At 39.2% G+C, this 18,503-nt stretch overlaps 1 protein-coding gene and 1 non-coding gene across 2 annotated transcripts in view; one reads left to right on the top strand and one right to left on the bottom strand.

Annotated features, from left to right (window-relative positions):
• The window catches only part of LOC124550311, a 68,006-nt gene extending 54,385 nt beyond the window's left edge, over positions 1–13,621 (top strand). The window contains exon 2 of the mRNA XM_047125302.1: positions 11,403–13,621. Coding sequence (XP_046981258.1) covers positions 11,403–12,040 — 638 coding nt within the window. The 3' untranslated portion in view covers positions 12,041–13,621. The remainder of the gene's footprint in view (positions 1–11,402) is intronic.
• A 2,568-nt stretch (positions 13,622–16,189) lies between these two features.
• On the bottom strand, positions 16,190–16,264 carry Trnal-caa. The gene has a single exon. It is a non-coding gene; the product is annotated as a tRNA-Leu (tRNA).
• Positions 16,265–18,503: the final 2,239 nt, after the last annotated feature.

The raw sequence follows: 18,503 nt of genomic DNA, 5'->3' as shown, positions 1-18,503 counted from the left end.
TATTGCATTTTTCACTGACGCCAAGTGGATTGTGTACATCTTTCTAATGTGCTAACACAATCTGTTTTTCATCTATTAGTCCTCAATTCCTTTTGCACTTATTAGCCTTATAGTTTAACTGCAACATTTACACTTGTTTAAAAAAATCTCGATGTGGCTATAGAAGCGTCGAAAGCAACACTGCTCATTACCATAACTTTTGTTATGTTTGTGGGAGATTCAGATTATGTGAAACGGCAAGGGACTTTTTGAGTAAAGCAATATAACAGATCTGCCCTAAACATTTGAATTAAAATGTCACCGTAATATTACGGTACGGTACGTCATTCAGTTTATAAGTTAAGGGGCTCCGGAACGCCCTATACTTGCAATGTTAAAATAACGCTTATAAATTACATCTTTCCTCACATAGTATTTGAGGTAGGAAGTTGAACGTTTTACAGATTATTTATTGGAATATGGGCTACAACTTAACACAGGGATTTTACAAAATTTTAGTTCAGTTATTAAAGATGATTTTTTTTCAATTGTAATGAAAATTCACAACATTTTTTTGCAATTTTTTATTTATATATTCAAAAATATACAGTTTTTTTGGAAAAAGGCTGTGTTAAATTATGCAGAAGGTACTGTGTAACATTTACTGAAAGTTTGAAACAAATATGTTTGGAAGATCCTTAGAAAACATGTAATTAGTATGAGAAAATAAAAGTTTTGGGGATCGAGCGACAAAGATTGGATTAACTTTTTAGTGCATTCCAGGTCCATAGGATGGATTATCTTCATCCTCTGCAAACTCCTCCTCCAGCTTCCTCTTGTTCCTCCTCCTGTTTACTCTTGCTTGTATTTCTAGACTCTTTACAGCCCTGTCTGCAGCCCGAAGGCGTTCCTTGTCTAAAGCAAGCATCGCTCGTACCATGTTAGAACCTATCTTCATTCCCATATTTCTAAATACCTTGCACCTTACAATGTTGCCATCATTGAAAGTCGCAACATCATCATACACACCAAAGTGAAGTGTTTCTATTCCAACAAATACAGTCTTGGGGATTCTCGACCATATAACACTATTTACACTTTCATTGGGGTTTTGAGTTTTTCCGTGAATACACTTTTTCAACAGTTCAGGTGCTGCTAAGTCTCTGAAAATAGGTTTTATCACCTCCATTATTGCATGAGGCAGACTATGCTTATGAGTGTACACTTCACCAGTTAGCAATCCTTTGTTATATTTATACCAACTTTCTTCTTCTTTGGGACACAAGCTATGTTGGGGATTTTCATCGGTTGAAGAAGTATGAAAAACAAGAGCCCAAACAGCCTTCTTCATTTCGTAGACACTTTGTGTATTTTGCCTAATAGCCATTCCATAATAGTTCTGTATTTTGTCAATTACACTGTCAGTTAACCTTCCCTTCCCATCCAACCCTTTACCATCACTGAGTTTTTGTTTTTTGTACGATGCTTTCAGTCGCCGAAGTCTTGTTCCCATTCGCTTCTGTATGTGTCCAATACACTCAAATTTCTGCACTACAACATCATCACCATAGGGCTTCAGTCCTTGAACATGTTTGAAACTTTTAGAATCACCGTCACCAAGGTAATTAACATATCGCACTTTATCACACGCCTCAGAACGCTGGAATATACTGGCAACACCAGCCACTTCCATTCCTCCACTACTGCCACTATAGTTAGCTTTGCAATTATTTTCATGTGTACCTTTATATTTTTGTGGACATCTACAATACTTTGATATTACTGCTACATCTAAAACTTTCCCTGTATACATACTGGTGGCAGATACTACACCATGAAGAGATGTGTGTCCCCGTTTATGCCAGGTACCATCGAACGCTGCAGTCAAATCTCTGTTACCATTATTTTTTATTACTGCCTCTTCCACAGCGTTCTTCATAGATTCTATACAGACATCTTCTACTTTAGACCCTATTAATTTATTATAGGTCGTAAACTTGGTTGGGGGATTTGGAAGATTCATGATGCCACAGAAAATTGCACCTTACCAACTGAACGCAAGGAATAAACAAATCTAATGTTGTGTTCGTAGATTTTGCTACCATTTTCTTCAGTTGCAGTTACTGCAACACTGTTCCAAAAGGTGGTCATGTATGAACACTTATCACATTTCAGTTGTATTTCACTAGCAAGTCCTACGTGCTTTATTATGGAGAGTTCCAGACCAACTTCACTACAGTGAATACATCTTACACAGTTTGAAAAAATTCCTTTGAGAACCGACATATCAAATATTTCATTCACATCCGATTCGCCTATAAAACATTCATAGTTTTCACTCATTGAACCAAGCTTCTTCTGTAAAGTATTTTCTTTCCCACTTTGACTGCTATGGGCAGGTGTACTTGAGAGGTTAGGTTCACTCACTTGGTTATCGTCTTTATTGTTTACAGTAATAACACATACCTTTGGCTTTCCAACATTTCTCCTTTTCTTAAAAGCCTTCAGAGGATTTCTAATAACTTTACTTTTACTCATTATTATACTTCAACAAAACAGAGACTCAAGAAACAGAATTAATTACGAATATTTTCGAGATAACGACAGAGTAAATAAACATGAAACAATCGACAATCACACCAGCGATATATATTGAACCATCACAGGTTAGCCACAACACATACTTTATCTCACATCACTAAAATGTACCTGATGAACACGGACGTTAATAATAACACCATTTGACAGCAGTTTAACAGCGCCACAGTGGGTCACGCCCATGTAGAACACATTTCAAAAAAAATTTAAAAATAGTTGTAGTCTTCGGAATTGAATAAATTATATATCTATTAAAAGGTAATAGTCTGCAGATTCAGAAAACGCAAAAAAGTAAAAATTGAACTTTTCATGATTTTGAGCCTTTCCGAAGCCCCTTAAAAACTTTAATAATGTGTGTCATTGTTTCAAAAATAACTCAAAATCATCAGACGGAGTCCATTGTATCGTGACTATTGCTATTCAATTCTAATTCTACAGCACAGGCTTCAAAATGCTAATCACTGCAAAATTGGAGAGGGTACTTTGAATTGCTTCTTAATAAAAACGACAACTCCGGTTTCAACTTCCGTTCTCCTAGCGGTTCGTGGTCCCTCAACAATTATAAATCATTATTTAATCTGCAGTGAAATTGGGATTGTGAGGCCGAAAGTGCAGGAGGTCAGGTCCATATGTAGGAGGATAAGAGTGGAGAAACTTCAGGATAAGGAAATCAGGCACAAATACATAACAGCGATCTCAGAAAGGTACCAGTTAGTTGAATGTAGTCAATTACAGTCATTGGAAAAAGAATGGACAAGGTGCAGGGACACAGTACTAGAAGTGGCTAAAGAATGTCTTGGAACAGTAGTGTGTAAAAGTAGGATGAAGCAAACAGCTTGGTGGAATGACAGTCAAGGCAGCCTGTAAAAGGAAAAAGAAGGCGTATCAAAAATGGCTACCTGCTAGAACTCAGGTAGACAGAGAAAGTTATGTTGAAGAAAGAAACAAAGCCAAACAGATAATTGCAGCATCCAAGAAGAAATCTTGGGAAGACTTTGGAAACAGGTTGGAGACTACGGGTCAAGCTGCTGGGAAACCATTCTGGAGTGTATTTAGCAGTCTTCGAATGGGAGGTAAGAAGGAAATGACAAGTATTTTGGATAGGTCAGGAAAACTGCTGGTGAATCCTGTGGATGCCTTGGGCAGATGGAGGGAATATTTTGAAGAGTTGCTCAGTGTAGGTGAAAATACGATCAGTAATGTTTCAGATTTCGAGGTAGAATGGGATAGGAGTGATGATGGAAATAGGATCACATTTGAGGAAGTGGAGAAAATGGTCAATAGATTGCAGTGCAATAAAGCAGCTGGGGTGGATGAAATTAAGTCGGAATTCATCAAATACAGTGGAATGTCAGGTCTTAAATGGCTACACAGGATAACTGAAATGGTCTGGGAGTCGGGACATGTTCCATCAGACTGGACAAAAGCAGTAATCACACCAATCTTTAAACATGGAAACAGAAAAGATTGTAACAACTACAGAGGTATCTCTTTAATCAGCGTTGTTGGTAAAATCTTCTCAGGTATTGTTGAAAGGAAATTGCGAGTATTAGTTGAGGACCAATTGGATGAAAATCAGTGTGGGTTTAGGCCTCTTAGAAGTTGTCAGGACCAGATCTTTAGCTTATGGCAAATAATGGAGAAGTGTTTTGAGCGGAACAGGCAATTGTATCTATGCTTTATAGATCTAGAAAAGGCATATGACCGGGTTCCTAGGAGGAAGTTATTGTCTGTTCTACAAGATTATGGAATAGAAGGCAAACTTTTGCAAGCAATTAAAGGTCTTTACATGGATAGTCAGGCAGCAGTTAGAGTTGACGGTAAATTGAGTTCATGGTTCTGAGTAGTTTCAGGGGTAAGACAAGGTTGCAACCTGTCTCCACTGTTGTTCATATTATTTATGGATCATATGTTGAAAACAATAGACTGGCTGGGTGAGACTAAGATATGTGAACACAAAAGAAGCAGTCTTGCATATGCGGATGACTTAGTTGTGATGGCAGATTCGATTGAAAGTTTGCAAAGTAATATTTTAGAGCTAGATCGGAAATGTAAGGACTATGGTATGAACATTAGCATCTCCAAAACGAAAGTAATGTCAGTGGGAAGGAAATATAAACGGATTGAGTGCCAAATAGGAGGAACAAAGTTAGAACAGGTGGACTGTTTCAAGTACTTAGGATGTATATTCTCACAGGATGGCAACATAGTGAAAGAACTGGAAGCGAGGTGTAGCAAAGCTAATTCAGTGAGCGCTTACGATCTACTCTCTTCTGCTAGAAGGAAGTCAGTACCAAGACTAAGTTATCTGTGCACCGTTCAATCTTTCGACCAACTTTGTTGTATGGGAGAGAAAGCTGGGTGGATTCAGGTTACCTTATCAACAAGGTTGAGGTTACGGATATGAAAGTAGCTAGAATGATTGCAGGTACTAGTAGATGGGAACAATGGCAGGAGGGTGTCCACAATGAGGAAATCAAAGAAAAACTGGGAATGAACTCTATAGATGTAGCAGTCAGGGCGAACAGGCTTAGATGGTGGGGTCATGTTACATGCATGGGAGAAGTAAGGTTACCCAAGAGACTCATGGGTTCAGCAGTAGAGGGTAGGAGGAGTCGGGGCAGACCAAGGAGAAGTTACCTGGATTCGGTTAAGAATGATTTTGAAGCAATAGGTTTAACATCAGAAGAGGCACCAATGTTAGCACTGAATAGGGGATGGTGGAGGAATTTTATAAGGGGGCTATGCTCCAGACTGAACTCTGAAAGGCATAATCAGTCTTAAATGATGATGATGATGATGATGATGATGATGATGACGATGGAGATCCTGTTTCAAGACTAGCAACACACGGTTTTCGTCCACGAGACGTTTTCCTCTTCTCAAGTATGGGATGGATATACCTTGGAGACACACCAAATGCAATTTTAATAGGCTCATGGACATAAATTTCAATAGCATCAAGGTCCTCTCAGTCTGAACTTCTTTTCGGGTTCCTGTTGTTTTTGCTGGTCTGCAGGCGCTGGAATCGGGGCTTCATCCCCAGCGATGAATTCATCATCTTGAAATATATTTCTCTCTAAGGGATAACTCCCTGTTACCCTAAACCCATTTACTGCATTAAAGGCGGTTGTACACCGGAGGTAGGCCTTGCCAAAGAGAGACCTATATCATAGGGTCCAACAGGTTTGCTTTCATGGAGCATCTGCTGACGAATATTCTCACTGTAGTGAGTCTTACGTGCACACATAAAAGTAAGATCCAGGGGTTGCAATTCGAGTGTTGTGTGTGAAGGCAGTGACAGAATGGTGAAGTTTTTTCTTACCACATCAATCACATCAGTATTCCTTAGATGGGAGAAGTGACCATCAAGTATGAGTAGAATAGCGAAGCCTCTGTTGGATTTGTTTTTTCAATAAAAGTTTCAAACAGGCTGTGAATAGGTTTGCTTGAACCCAACCAGATGGGTGGGCCCTCCCAATTGACCCTGGAGGAGCACCTTTCATAAGAACGTCTGCCATATTCGTTCTCGGTAATATGAACATCGAGGGAACATAACAACCTCCCGCACTCATCGAACAGATGACCTTTACTAGAGACCCACGCTCTGTAGCTGTCAGAGAACAAATTTGGCGTTTTCCTCAGCTTGCAATTACTTGCTATATCTTAGTCTGAACTACACCAAGGTCTGTTTCATCGACGTTCCATACACGATCTTCTGGATATTTATGTTTCTGGTATGCAGCTCGCAGCAAGTCGTAGAATGAGTTAACTCTCTCATGGATAAAGCCTTTTGCTCGAGCATACGACATTCCGGTTAGCTTTCTAATTGAAAACTTATCTTGATGACGTCGAAGAAAATGGTCAAGCCAAACCCTTCCAGCAATTTCATTTCTGAAGTTTGTTGCAATTCTATTCCTAACTGCAAGTTGGTAGGCCATTTTCCGAACATCCATAGGAGTAAAACCATAGAATTTGGCCTCCATTTACTGTAAGTAATCCACTAGTTCACTTTCTAGGGCCGCTAGAAAGCTTTTTAGTTTCAATGTTTGCCATCTGTGAGATATTAGCCTCATACATATACCAAGGACCCGGGAGTAGACAACATTCCATTAGAACTACTGACAGCCTTGGGAGAGCCTGTCCTGACAAAACTCTACCATCTGGTGAGCAAAATGTATGGGACAGGCGAAATACCCTAAGACTTCAAGAAGAATATAATAATTCCAATCCCAAAGAAAGCAGGTGTTCACAGATGTGAAAATTACCGAACTATCAGTTTAATAAGTGACAGCTGCAAAATACTAACGTGAATTCTTTACAGACGAATGGAAAGACGAATGGAAAAACTAGTAGAAGCCGACCTCGGGGAAGATCAGTTTGGATTCCGTAGAAATATTGGAACACGTGAGGCAATACTGCCTTACGACTTATCTTAGAAGCTAGATTAAGAAAGGGCAAACCTGCGTTTATAGCATTTGTAGACGTAGAGAAAGCTTTTGACAATGTTGACTGGAATACTCTCTTTCAAATTCTGAAGGTGGCAGGGGTAAAATACAGGGAGCGAAAGGCTATTTACAATTTGTACAGAAACCAGATGGCAGTTATAAGAGTCGAGGGACATGAAAGGGAAGCAGTGGTTGGGAAGGGAGTGAGACAGGGTTGTAGCCTCTCCCCAATGTTATTCAATCTGTATATTGGGCAAGCAGTAGAGGAAACAAAAGGAAAAATTTGGAGTAGATATTAAAATCCATGGAGAAGAAATAAAAACTTCGAGGTTCGCCGATGACATTGTAATTCTGTCAGAGACAGCAAAGGACTTGGAATAGCAGTTAAACGGAATGGACAGTGTCTTGAAAGGAGGATATAAGATGAACATCAACAAAATCAAAACGACGATAATGGAATGTAGTCGAAATAAATCGGGTGACGCTGAGGGAATTAGATTAGGAAATGAGACACTTAAAGTAGTAAAGGAGTTTCGCTATTTGGGGAGCAAAATAACTGATGATGGTCGAAGTAGGGAGGATATAAAATGTAGACTGGCAATAGCAAGGAAAGCGTTTCTGAAGAAGAGAAATTTGTTAACATCGAGTATAGATTTTAAGTGTCAGGAAGTCGTTTCTGAAAGTATTTGTATGGGGTGTAGCCATGTATGGAAGTGAAACATGGACAACAAATAGTTTGGACAAGAAGAGAAGAGAAACTTTCGAAATGTGGTGCTACCAAAGAATGCTGAAGATTAGATGGATAGATCACTTAACTAATGAGGAGTTATTGAATAGAATTGGGGATAGGAGGAGTTTGTGGCACAACTTGACTAGAAGAAGGGATGGGTTGATAGGATATGTTCTGAGGCATCAAGTAATCACCAATTTAGTATTGGAGGGCAGTGTGGAGGGTAAAATTCGTAGAGGGAGACCTAGAGATGAATACACTAAGCAGATTCAGAAGGATGTAGGCTGCAGTACGTACTGGGAGATGAAGCAGCTTGCACAGGATAGAGTAGCATGGAGAGCTGCATCAAAACAGTCTCAGGACTGAAGACCACAACAACAACAACAACAACATATACCAGCGCAGAGCTGTTTTTGGGACAGCAAAATGTTTCACTGCTTGTTTAACTCCCACCATATTGCCTACAACAGTAGACACTGCCTCTCGCATTTTGTTGTTATCCCACACTTGCCTTTTAGGGGTTGGTTTAGGTGCCAGATTAGTCCTAGGCATCTGAAAACAAAAATAAAAACATTTTACGGGCTGCTTATAATATGGACCCTCTGGTCCTCATTACAAGCACCAATGGGGGCCATATTACAATCACCTACACTTTGTAAACTCGTGTAAACAACTTAAAAACGAAATAATACCACACCTTTTAATCTATTTGAAATTGTTGCCAATACTTTCTAGGTTGTATGCATGATGCTTACATCTAAGTATTAACCAATAATTGTAGGTTAATAAAGTGACATTCACATATCTCTCAAAGTTTTGAACAGGAGCTTGAAAAATATAACCTCACTGTCACTCAGCCACTGTCCTGACCTGCTTCCAACGCTCCTATAGGCCAGTGAGGATACTAGTAGACTAGTTCCAGCTATCACCACTAGAGTTCAGTTAAATGTTTAATAAGGGGGGGCCATATTTGTTGTAGGGGCCATATTACCACCACTTCCTCTACTAATGACAGTGTCACTGTGACTGCAGCCGAAGCTGATGGTCGTTAGTTGACGCACTGTACATATTTTGCTTACTACAGAAGTTGTTATAGTATCGGAAATAGCCTTTTACAATAACAGATGCCCATATTTGTTAACATTGCTACAACATTAATATCAGTTTACACAAAAGTAAATTATAACTGTTGCCACAACTATGGCTGCTACTGCTTTAAAGCCCTGTTTGACAGCAAGTGTTGGAAGTACTTGACGCAGATATGGGTTCTTCCGAACGGTTACAGTATGCAGAAAGTATTAGTCAGATACTGTCATTCATACTCGTGCATATACATGGCACTCAAAAGTTTCGTAGGAAGGGAATGTGTTAGGCCTACAAGGTAACACTTCACATGTCTTATATTGGATTTATATAGTACTTTAGTGTAATACTGGCAACGGCTCCAACACGGTCTGACATTTTAAATGGCGGAACAAATAAAAGATAATTGCCTCCTCTCTCTCTCTCTCTCTCTCTCTCTCTCTCTCTCTGTGTGTGTGTGTGTGTGTGTGTGTGTGTGTGTGTAAAACTTGGAAGTTTGTAGGAATTTCAGTGTTACATCAACTATTTGAAGCAATAAAAACTTCACTAAACATAAAAGTTACGGCAGACGAAGTGTCGCGCAAGCGTATGATTTTTCTGGGAGCCGCTAATTAGTAATTCCACATCAACGAATGCTAACGTTCTCTTTGTGCGGCCAAAAAACGTAGTTTTCAAAAAATATTTTTTTCTGGTGCTGATACCAAACAATAATACTAAATTTAACTTACCGATTATTTAGTATGGTTTTTTTTGCGATCCGAAGGACGTTGTTGTTAATCGTTACACGAAAACATTTGAATACTGCACAGGTCATATCACTGCGACCAGAGGTTTTTTAAATGTGTTTTTTTTGTCTGCCGGTGTGTTGCCATTGAACTGCTTTACATAAACCCAAATTGGAAATTTAACGTGACTGAATCGAGAGAGGTCAACCATCAATACCCCAGAAAATGTGAATTTGATACTGGGTCTTATTTTTGTATTGAATACTTGTGGGCTTGTCGTTCTCAGTACCATGTGACCATCGTCCTTTCAATTTCATCGGATGTTGCCATTCCAGAACATACTGTGCACATACGGTACAGTTTTTTTTAATAAAATTTGGAAGTATTTGAAAGAATTTGTGAAACAGTTTTCAGGCTTCATTTAAACTGTCATCTTTTTCCGTCCTTTATTTCATTGGAGAGTATCGTATCGTCTCTATGAATTAGGTTAATCATTTTTAACACAGATTAGCCAGTAGTGATAATGCATGCTACCGAGCTAGCAGTTTATTTCGTTCATGCCAAATTTGCAGCGGGATGCTTCAACTGTTTGCATTTTTTACAAAATTTGCCATCTAAAGGACACAAAAACGTGGTAAGGATAAAATACTAGGGAAATTCAATTAGTCTACAAAGGAGAGTGCTTGCAAATCATTCGTGCGACTCGCCCTAGGTTACTGCTTAAGTTTGTTGATCCCGCGCCAGATTAGAATAAGATGGGATATTGAACGTATGCAGAGAAGGTCTCCCCGAGTTGTCACAGGTTTGTTCGACCCATGGGAGAAAGTCACAGAGACGCTGAAGAAACTGAACTGGCTGACATTTTAAGACAGACGCAAATTATCCCAAGAAAGCCTACTTACAAAGTTTCAACAACCAGCCTTAAATGATGGTTCTAAGACTATACTACAACACTGTCTCTCTCCCATGGGATCGTGAGGACAAGATTAGATTAATTACATCCCACACAAAAGCATTTAACAGTCATTCTTCCTATGTTCCATATGTGAATGGAGTGGGAAGCAGCCCTCATGACTGGTACTGTGGGAAGTACTGTCTGCCGTTCACTTCACAGTGTTTTTCAGGGTATGAATGTAGAACACGATTCAAAGCAGAGTAGGAAATGTACATACGGTAAATGGAATAGGCCTGCAGTTAGGCTGTGTCAAGTTCCTTAGGGCAATATGGTCGTTGCTGTATAATAAGCCCTTCCCATCAATGGCCAACTCAATGTGGAATCTGGTTACAAAATTTTAGCATGAACTACGAACAATAGCAGAATGAACGTTTAATCACCTGCCACTTTCTGTCCTATTTGACCTGCCTCCATGCTGTCAATCGCCCCTTATCATAATTTGTCCGCTATATAATGCCTCGAGGTTAATTGACAAACTAACTATGAGGTCTCTTTCTTGTATGAGCAACTCTCATCCCAGTTTCAAACATAAAAGCATTTTGCTACGCACAGATAATGCCGTGTCTCCGATTTGCATGTGGTAGGTTTTGTTCAGCACTGCTATGCTAACTACATGCTCAATTTTCAAATGATTTGTCTTTGTGACTTTTTGTTAAAGTACGAAATTAATTTATTGTGCGTGACTTTGTGATCTAATTTCGTTAAGGAGAAGTAAAAGATAACATATGAAGCATCTACTATAAATAAAGGAGGCATTCACGACATTTGACATGTAATTTCACAACATTCAACATGACTGACAGATATTAAATGAACTATGTCTTTGCATCTTTCCTGCAGCAGTCACACACTCATTATACTGAGCTATGTCTTAACTGTTGCAGGGCTGCCGCCAACACCAGTTCGACGCCAGGTATTGCCACCAGTTCCTGGGTACATCCCGGTGTACATCCAGCATGGTGATGTTGCTCCAGAGGACACAGTTGAGCTGGCTGACCTCTTCCGTGTTGCTGGTGACAACTTGCCACCTGCTGATGTAGTGTCTGATGCACTATTTGGTGCTCCCACTGTTCTATCGCCTAACACCAGCAATGGCAGCACAGAAGCAGGATCCACCTCTGCAAGTGAAAACACGAGTAGCCAGTCAGCAAGTACAATACCAGCTGCTGTACAAGATGCCAAACAGCCATCTTCTGAGGACAAACCAAGTAAACAAGAACCAGCAAACAGTGAACATGGGACACCCATTGCATCAATAAATGGATCGGCCCAGAGTGAAGCAGATAATGCAGTCGGTGATCCTGCAGGGGAAGATAATTCAGAAGTGCATGAGATCATTAATCTCGAACCATTCCCTGAAAAGGTTGAGATAGGAGCAGATAAACTAATAGAGATGCTTGATGCTTCCAAGATGGATGCTGAGGAGAGCCAGAGCAATAATGCAGAGCAGACCTCGCCTGCATTTGAGGGATCAGCAGATGCTGAAATGCCCACTACTGAAGCGACAATGTCTGCCAAATGAATTATTCCTTTCATTTTTCATGGGTGCAATGTCATAATTGAAGGCTTTAACACTGAAACCATGGTTTCAAAACATATGTCAATATTACTGCATCTCGACTAGGACTCACAAGAGCTGGAACTTTCACAAAGTCATAAACCAAACAATTGGTAGAGGTCCCACACAAGTAACAGATATATCCAACATATTTTCTATGTCTCTATAATATGCAAGAAGATACCTATCAGATGTAGGCACTGTGAATGAAATTCATAACTGGCCTGAATCTTTTGATATATTTTTGCTACATAATGTCTCAAAACCTTCTTTGGCTCTGATTTTCCTCATTTAATTGTCTTTAGACTGAGAATTCACTGCTGTGAGAGACCAGTTGTAAATGATGGAGTGAGTCAAACATACTTTGTCAAAGGTTTTTTTTACTAACGTTAGCCAGGGTATGAAGGGAAAATTGTGTCTGAACAACTAGAGAACAGACTTTCAACCCAACATCGATACTATAGAAATCCACTTCTTAATCACCACACCAATTTATTTGGTAAATGCATAATTCCAGAGAAATATACATAACAAAAATGGCTCTAAGCACTAAGGGACTTAACATCTGAGGAAATCAGTCCCAATATACATAACCATATTATTAATTGAAGTGGTTTATGGGTGCTTTCTTTTACAATGAGAAGAGCAACAATATGTTTTAAGCCTTATGTGACTGGACAGGATGTGACATTAAGAGACCCTGTCAGAATTGTAATATTGCCAATCAAAGTGCCTTTGTGCCAACTCCATTGACTACACTTAAAAAGGAAGTGATGACTATGTAAATAGATTCTTTGTCAAGCACATCATGTATTTATTTGATTTTAACATTTAAATGCTAAAGAAGAGCACCATCCAATGATGAATTTAATTCTTACTGATTAAGCAGTAAGTTTCTTAGTGAATTTATTATTTCTTATTTTTGGAGACATTTGAGTAGTTTTGCAGATTATATAGGAATGTAATCTGCTCAGATCAGGGAGATGAACTGTGGATCCTTTAGTATTGTGTCTGTCAGACCCCAATAAACAATATAGTGCTTTATTCATTCATATGAATATTTTAGATGACTGCATTTAGCCCATGACGGCATTGTTGACAATTTCTTCATTATTTACTCTTCAGACATCACAAACAACACATTTGTACCTTCAAAACATTATATCTAAGACAACATAAGTAAACTGATGTATGTTTAAATTCAGACGAAAATCTGTAATAAGCTCACTGCAGGCAAAATTTAGTGTATCAAGGAAAAATGTTTCCTATAAAAATCTGCAGTTAATAACTGAGCTGAATGGATCCATTCTGCAAGAGTCTGAAATAGAAAAAAGAACGTTAATTTTAAGAATGTGGATTCCAAATTAAATTGGTTTCCTCCTTTGATACTGAGGAATACAATATTCTGATCCATTGACAAAATGTTACAGCACTTCTTGCTCACACGGTGTTGCCTAGTTCAATGGATGTGAATTTGTTTAATGTAATGTGCTCAAATCCATTATAAATTTATTTTAAAAAGAATAAAACACTAATTCTTTCTGAGCAGTCTTCCTCCTTTCATTCAATGAATGTAGGCATGTACTGTAAGCTATGAAGATATGACAAATTATGTGCCTAATCCTTGCCATTTATGTTGCTTTTTTACATAATAATCCAAGCCAAATTCATTGCAAGTAGTAGGTTGATGTATATTTATTTATTTATTTATTTATGATTAATAAAAGGTAATTTATCTGTGTCCTGATTTTATACTCCTGTCCTTATTATAGTCCATAACCAGCCAATGGCTTTTGCTAAATGGAAGAGTACAATTCTTTTTTTATTATAACAGCCATTGTAGTTTTGCAAATTAATCCCATGAAACTAGAAAAGTTTGAGTAAAATGTGCAAGATGGTGTAGTGAATCAGAAAAATACGTGAGTACAGTGTAGCAGCTGTTACCAGCAGCTTTGTAAACAACACGATTTATAGTAATTGACTTATAGTATATCAGTCTATTTAGAGGAAGGCGGGGCAAGACGGGGAGGTGGGGTAAGACGGGGAAGGGCTATAAGCTACAGAGTGCTCCCATCTGTGGATAGCTACATCAACATCATCAAAACACAGGTCCCAGTGTGTTGACATTGCTGAACCTTAGTTTCGCGGCGGTAACTGTTAGCTTTGCAAGGAACGTAAAATTGTTATACTGATTTGCAATGTTTTACACCTTTCGAGATCCTAAAACGCGTTTCGTGAACATTTGTCCAGACTGTATATATAGCACAGAATAGTATGTCTTATTAACAGTAAACTGCTGTGTCAGTAGTCAATGTTCACTAAATAGTGTTCACGTAGGCTTAACATAACCTGACAGCAAGATAGGGGCAAGACGGGGCGGGGCAAGATGGGGAGCTTCCCCGTCTTGCCCCTACTATTTGTCCAACCATTACATTCTTATCTCTCATGTGTTTACCTCGCTGCGGGTTTTGAACACGTACATTATATGTTGAATACAATTGTAAATAGAATGGTATTTGTTATTCCAACGTTTCATAATTAATTACGAAGTATGCCTTAGGCTATATGGTGAATAAAAATGCACAAAACGTGCAAAGTCAGTATTCTTGCTATGCTTTAGCAACTGACTATTGGAAATATGGTTTTTACTATATAATATAGATTACCAGGAATGATCTGACTCAATAGTACGTTCCACGTGTTTTATTTCAGATGGTTCGCAAGTAACGGCGACAAACATCTAGGCAAGATTGGTCATTGGAGTCAATGGAAGGCGCTGTAAATGTTGTTATAGAAGGTCATATATGTTCTTTCAGGGCTGCTCGACAGTTCAATGTGCCACAGACAACGATTGAACGACATGTGGCAAAGTAACGTTCTAATCCTGGCTATACAGTTGTGAAAAGGTTAGGACCAATCACTAGTGTGTTTACCCCAGAACAAGAAGCAGAACTTAAAGACTACTTAACACAGATGGAAGGACAGTATTTTGGCCTAACACTTAAAGAAATTTGCGAACTTACTTTTCAGCTAGCTTAACGAAACAACATCAAACAACCATTTAATACTGCAGCCAAATCTGCTGGTAGAGATTGGTTAAATGGGTTTCTTGCACGAAATCCTACCTTAACAATACGAAAACCAGAGGCCACATCAATCGCACGAGCAATGGGGTTTAATTGAGTTGCTGTAGATCGATTTTTCGATCTGTTAGAAAGTCAATTAGACACATTCAAGTTTACGGGAGACAGAATTTTGAATTGCGATGAGACTGGTTTAACAGTCATTCCAAAAGGTCACATAAAGGTGGTTGCTTTGAAAGGGTGCAGACAGGTGGGAGCAGTTACTTCAGCAGAAAGAGGCCAGACTGACTGCAGAAATCTGTGTTTCAGCGTCGGGGTGCTACGTACCACCTGTGTTAATTTATCCTTGAAAACGAATGCAACAAGCATTTGAGACTGGCCTGCCGCCTTGGCAGAAGTCCAAGAAACTGGTTGGATGACGAAAGAACTATTTTTGACTTGGTTTAAGAAGTTTATTGCATTTACTGGAGCGTCAAAGGAAAGACCAATACTTCTCATATTGGACTGCCACAAAACGCACACCAAGAATTTATAACTGATAGACGTGGCATTAAAAATGGGGTTGTCTTGCTGTGTTTGCCACCACACTGCTCACACCGTCTTCAACCCTTGGACGTGGCATTTACGAAACCTCTCAGTAAATTTTATGAAGATGAAGTAAGATCGTGGCTTCGAACCCATCCAGTAAAAGTTGTTACACTGCATAAGATTGCAAGTTTATTCGGCAAAGCCTTCATTCATTCAGCTACAATGTCCACAGCAGTGAACAGGTTTCGGAAAACAGGCATTTGGCCTGTAAACAGAAATGTGTTTCAGGAAAGTGATTACCTTCCCTGTTCAACTACAGACATTCATCAAGCTCACACATCTGAACTTACAGAAACGGAACACCAAATACCAGAGATGTTGTCAAGACGTAAAACACCTGAACAATTAACAACTGACGATGAAGCCTCTGTTTCCAGAATGAGATTTTCACTCTGCAGCGGAGTGTGCGCTGATATGAAACTTCCTGGCAGATTAAAACTGTGTGCCCGACCGAGACTCGAACTCGGGACCTTTGCCTTTTGCGGGCAAGTGCTCTACCAACTGAGCTACCGAAGCACGACTCACGCCCGGTACTCACAGCTCTACTTCTGCCATTGTAAGAGGCAGTGATAAGCCTTTATTTAGCTTGGAGTCGTACTACGACAGAGGCAAAGGTCCCGAGTTCGAGTCTCGGTCGGGCACACAGTTTTAATCTGCCAGGAAGTTTCAAGCCTCTGTTTTTTCTAACTTTCAGGTTACCAGCCCCGAAATGGTGTTAGCTATTCCAAAGGTGGATAAAAAAAACCAAAAGGAAACCACCTAACAGCGTGTGGAAAACCTGTTGTATTAACCTAATCTCCTTATAGGAGTGAACTACCTGAAGAAATTAAATGAAAAGGAGTCCCCAAACGTGCTGCATGTAAACGAAAACTCTTCTCAAAGACGTTTAATAAACCTGGGATACCACCAAAAGAACATAATAACAACGAAAAAGTGACAAACGTTACTGATGTCTTAACCACCCCTTCATGCTCAAGGGATAATAAACTGAGGTCGAATGACAACGAGGAAGAGTGTGAAGAGTGTTTATACTGCTATGACTTCTCTGAAGGTGTATTAGCTGCGGACGCTGGGCCCATGACACTTGTGCAGGGATAGAAAGTGATGATGACGAGGCTGCCCACACTTGTGTACTATGTGAAAGTGAGAGGCCTAAATAAAACGTAATACCTGATTCTACAATTCGCAGAACCATGTTTTGAAACCTTATCGTCACATGATTTTGTTATCCCAGTCCTTATTTAAGCTTTAGAAATTAATTCATGCTAGTTCCCCATCTTACCCCACATATGGGGCAAGACGGGGAATTGGTAGTTTATGTTTCAAATCGAGATATTTCTAACTAAATGTAACAAGTTTGCAGGTTTCTTTGTATGCTATTGTAATTCAATGGTTAAGTAAACAAATGATAATCAAACCTACTTGAATTTGTTTATTTTTGTCCCTTTTGTAAGGGTTTAAAGTTAGCTTCCCCATCTTGCCCCGTCTTCCCCTATATCAAAACTACCGTAAATGAATACTTCCCCAGTTGGCACAAAAGTTGTTACTTTCAGAAAGTGCTATTGTTTTTCTTATTGTGTAGTCTAAGCAAGAAGGGCAGTGGTGCACTTCCTGACTAATTTGTGTTGTGTTGCTGTTGGGTATGGTGTTGAATGACTATGTTATTACATGTGCAGGTAAGATACAACTTACACTAAATCAAACAGAAATTATAGTTCTAAAAGCAGCAGAATAACACCTAGAAAGGAGATGATGTTCTGAAAGTAAAAAGTACACTAAATAGTTATAAGAAATCAAGATGTCCAGAAAGGGATATATTGCAATAGAGCAATAAAGTAACACATGTTACACCTCTTTCCTCCCTGGTGTTGTTTATCCAGCCAACACTGGGTTGGGACTAGTATAAGACCTCTCCAATTTTCACGGAGAAGCAGCCACGCCTGTATGTAGACTGTTACTGTTATGGGGATTGCCACTACCAAAAGCATTTTGCAGCTATTGCTGTCTGCCGCTGGAGATGAATAAATGTACCCCTTCTCTCTGTCCATGTCTATTGTATTGCTAAACATGACAAAATATTTTAAAGAGTTTGTTGTGCAACTGAGGTGGAACATGGGGTCCAGGATGGTATTTAACTGGAGAAATGTGTTTACCTAGAGGAATGTGAAAACTGCCTAAAGACCACAGACCATTTGGCACATGGGCCTCCATCATTAATCCACATGGCGGTTTCGATATGGAGCCAGTGTGCCTGCTTGAGACCTGGAAGTAGGCACTTTAAGGTGCTAAATGATCCAGCAGGTTACAAATGCTACACATTTATACCTAAAAATTTGGGAGTAAGCAAGAATGTCCACAGAAATTTTTAAGGCATTTGACACATTTTCTGTAGTCACCAGAATACAGAGGGTGCAATTATAATCATAATCTGTCATCTCTTTAACATACAATGATTAGCTAAAGCATTATAACCACTGTCCATCACCATATTGAATGACACCTGGGGGCAGTGATGCAATAAAGAAAGTATACAAGACAAGCAGAGGTGAATGGGGAATTACTGTATCAACAATAAGGGTAGCAAATTGATAAATCAACTGATGTAAGTGACTTTGACAAAGAGCAGAACGTAATGGCCTAGCACCTGCAAATGAGCATTTTGGTAACAGTGAAGCAAATTGCCTGTTCAAATTTTCCTGCTGTGAGCACCTCCATAAAGTTGTTGAAGAACAGTGAAACCACGAGTTGATGACAAG

This window comes from Schistocerca americana, chromosome 1 (assembly GCF_021461395.2).
Source record: "Schistocerca americana isolate TAMUIC-IGC-003095 chromosome 1, iqSchAmer2.1, whole genome shotgun sequence".
Classification (NCBI taxonomy): Eukaryota; Metazoa; Arthropoda; class Insecta; order Orthoptera; family Acrididae; genus Schistocerca; species Schistocerca americana.
The sequence above is the reverse complement of the archived record's forward strand: the minus strand, read 5'-3'. Positions and strand labels throughout refer to the sequence as shown.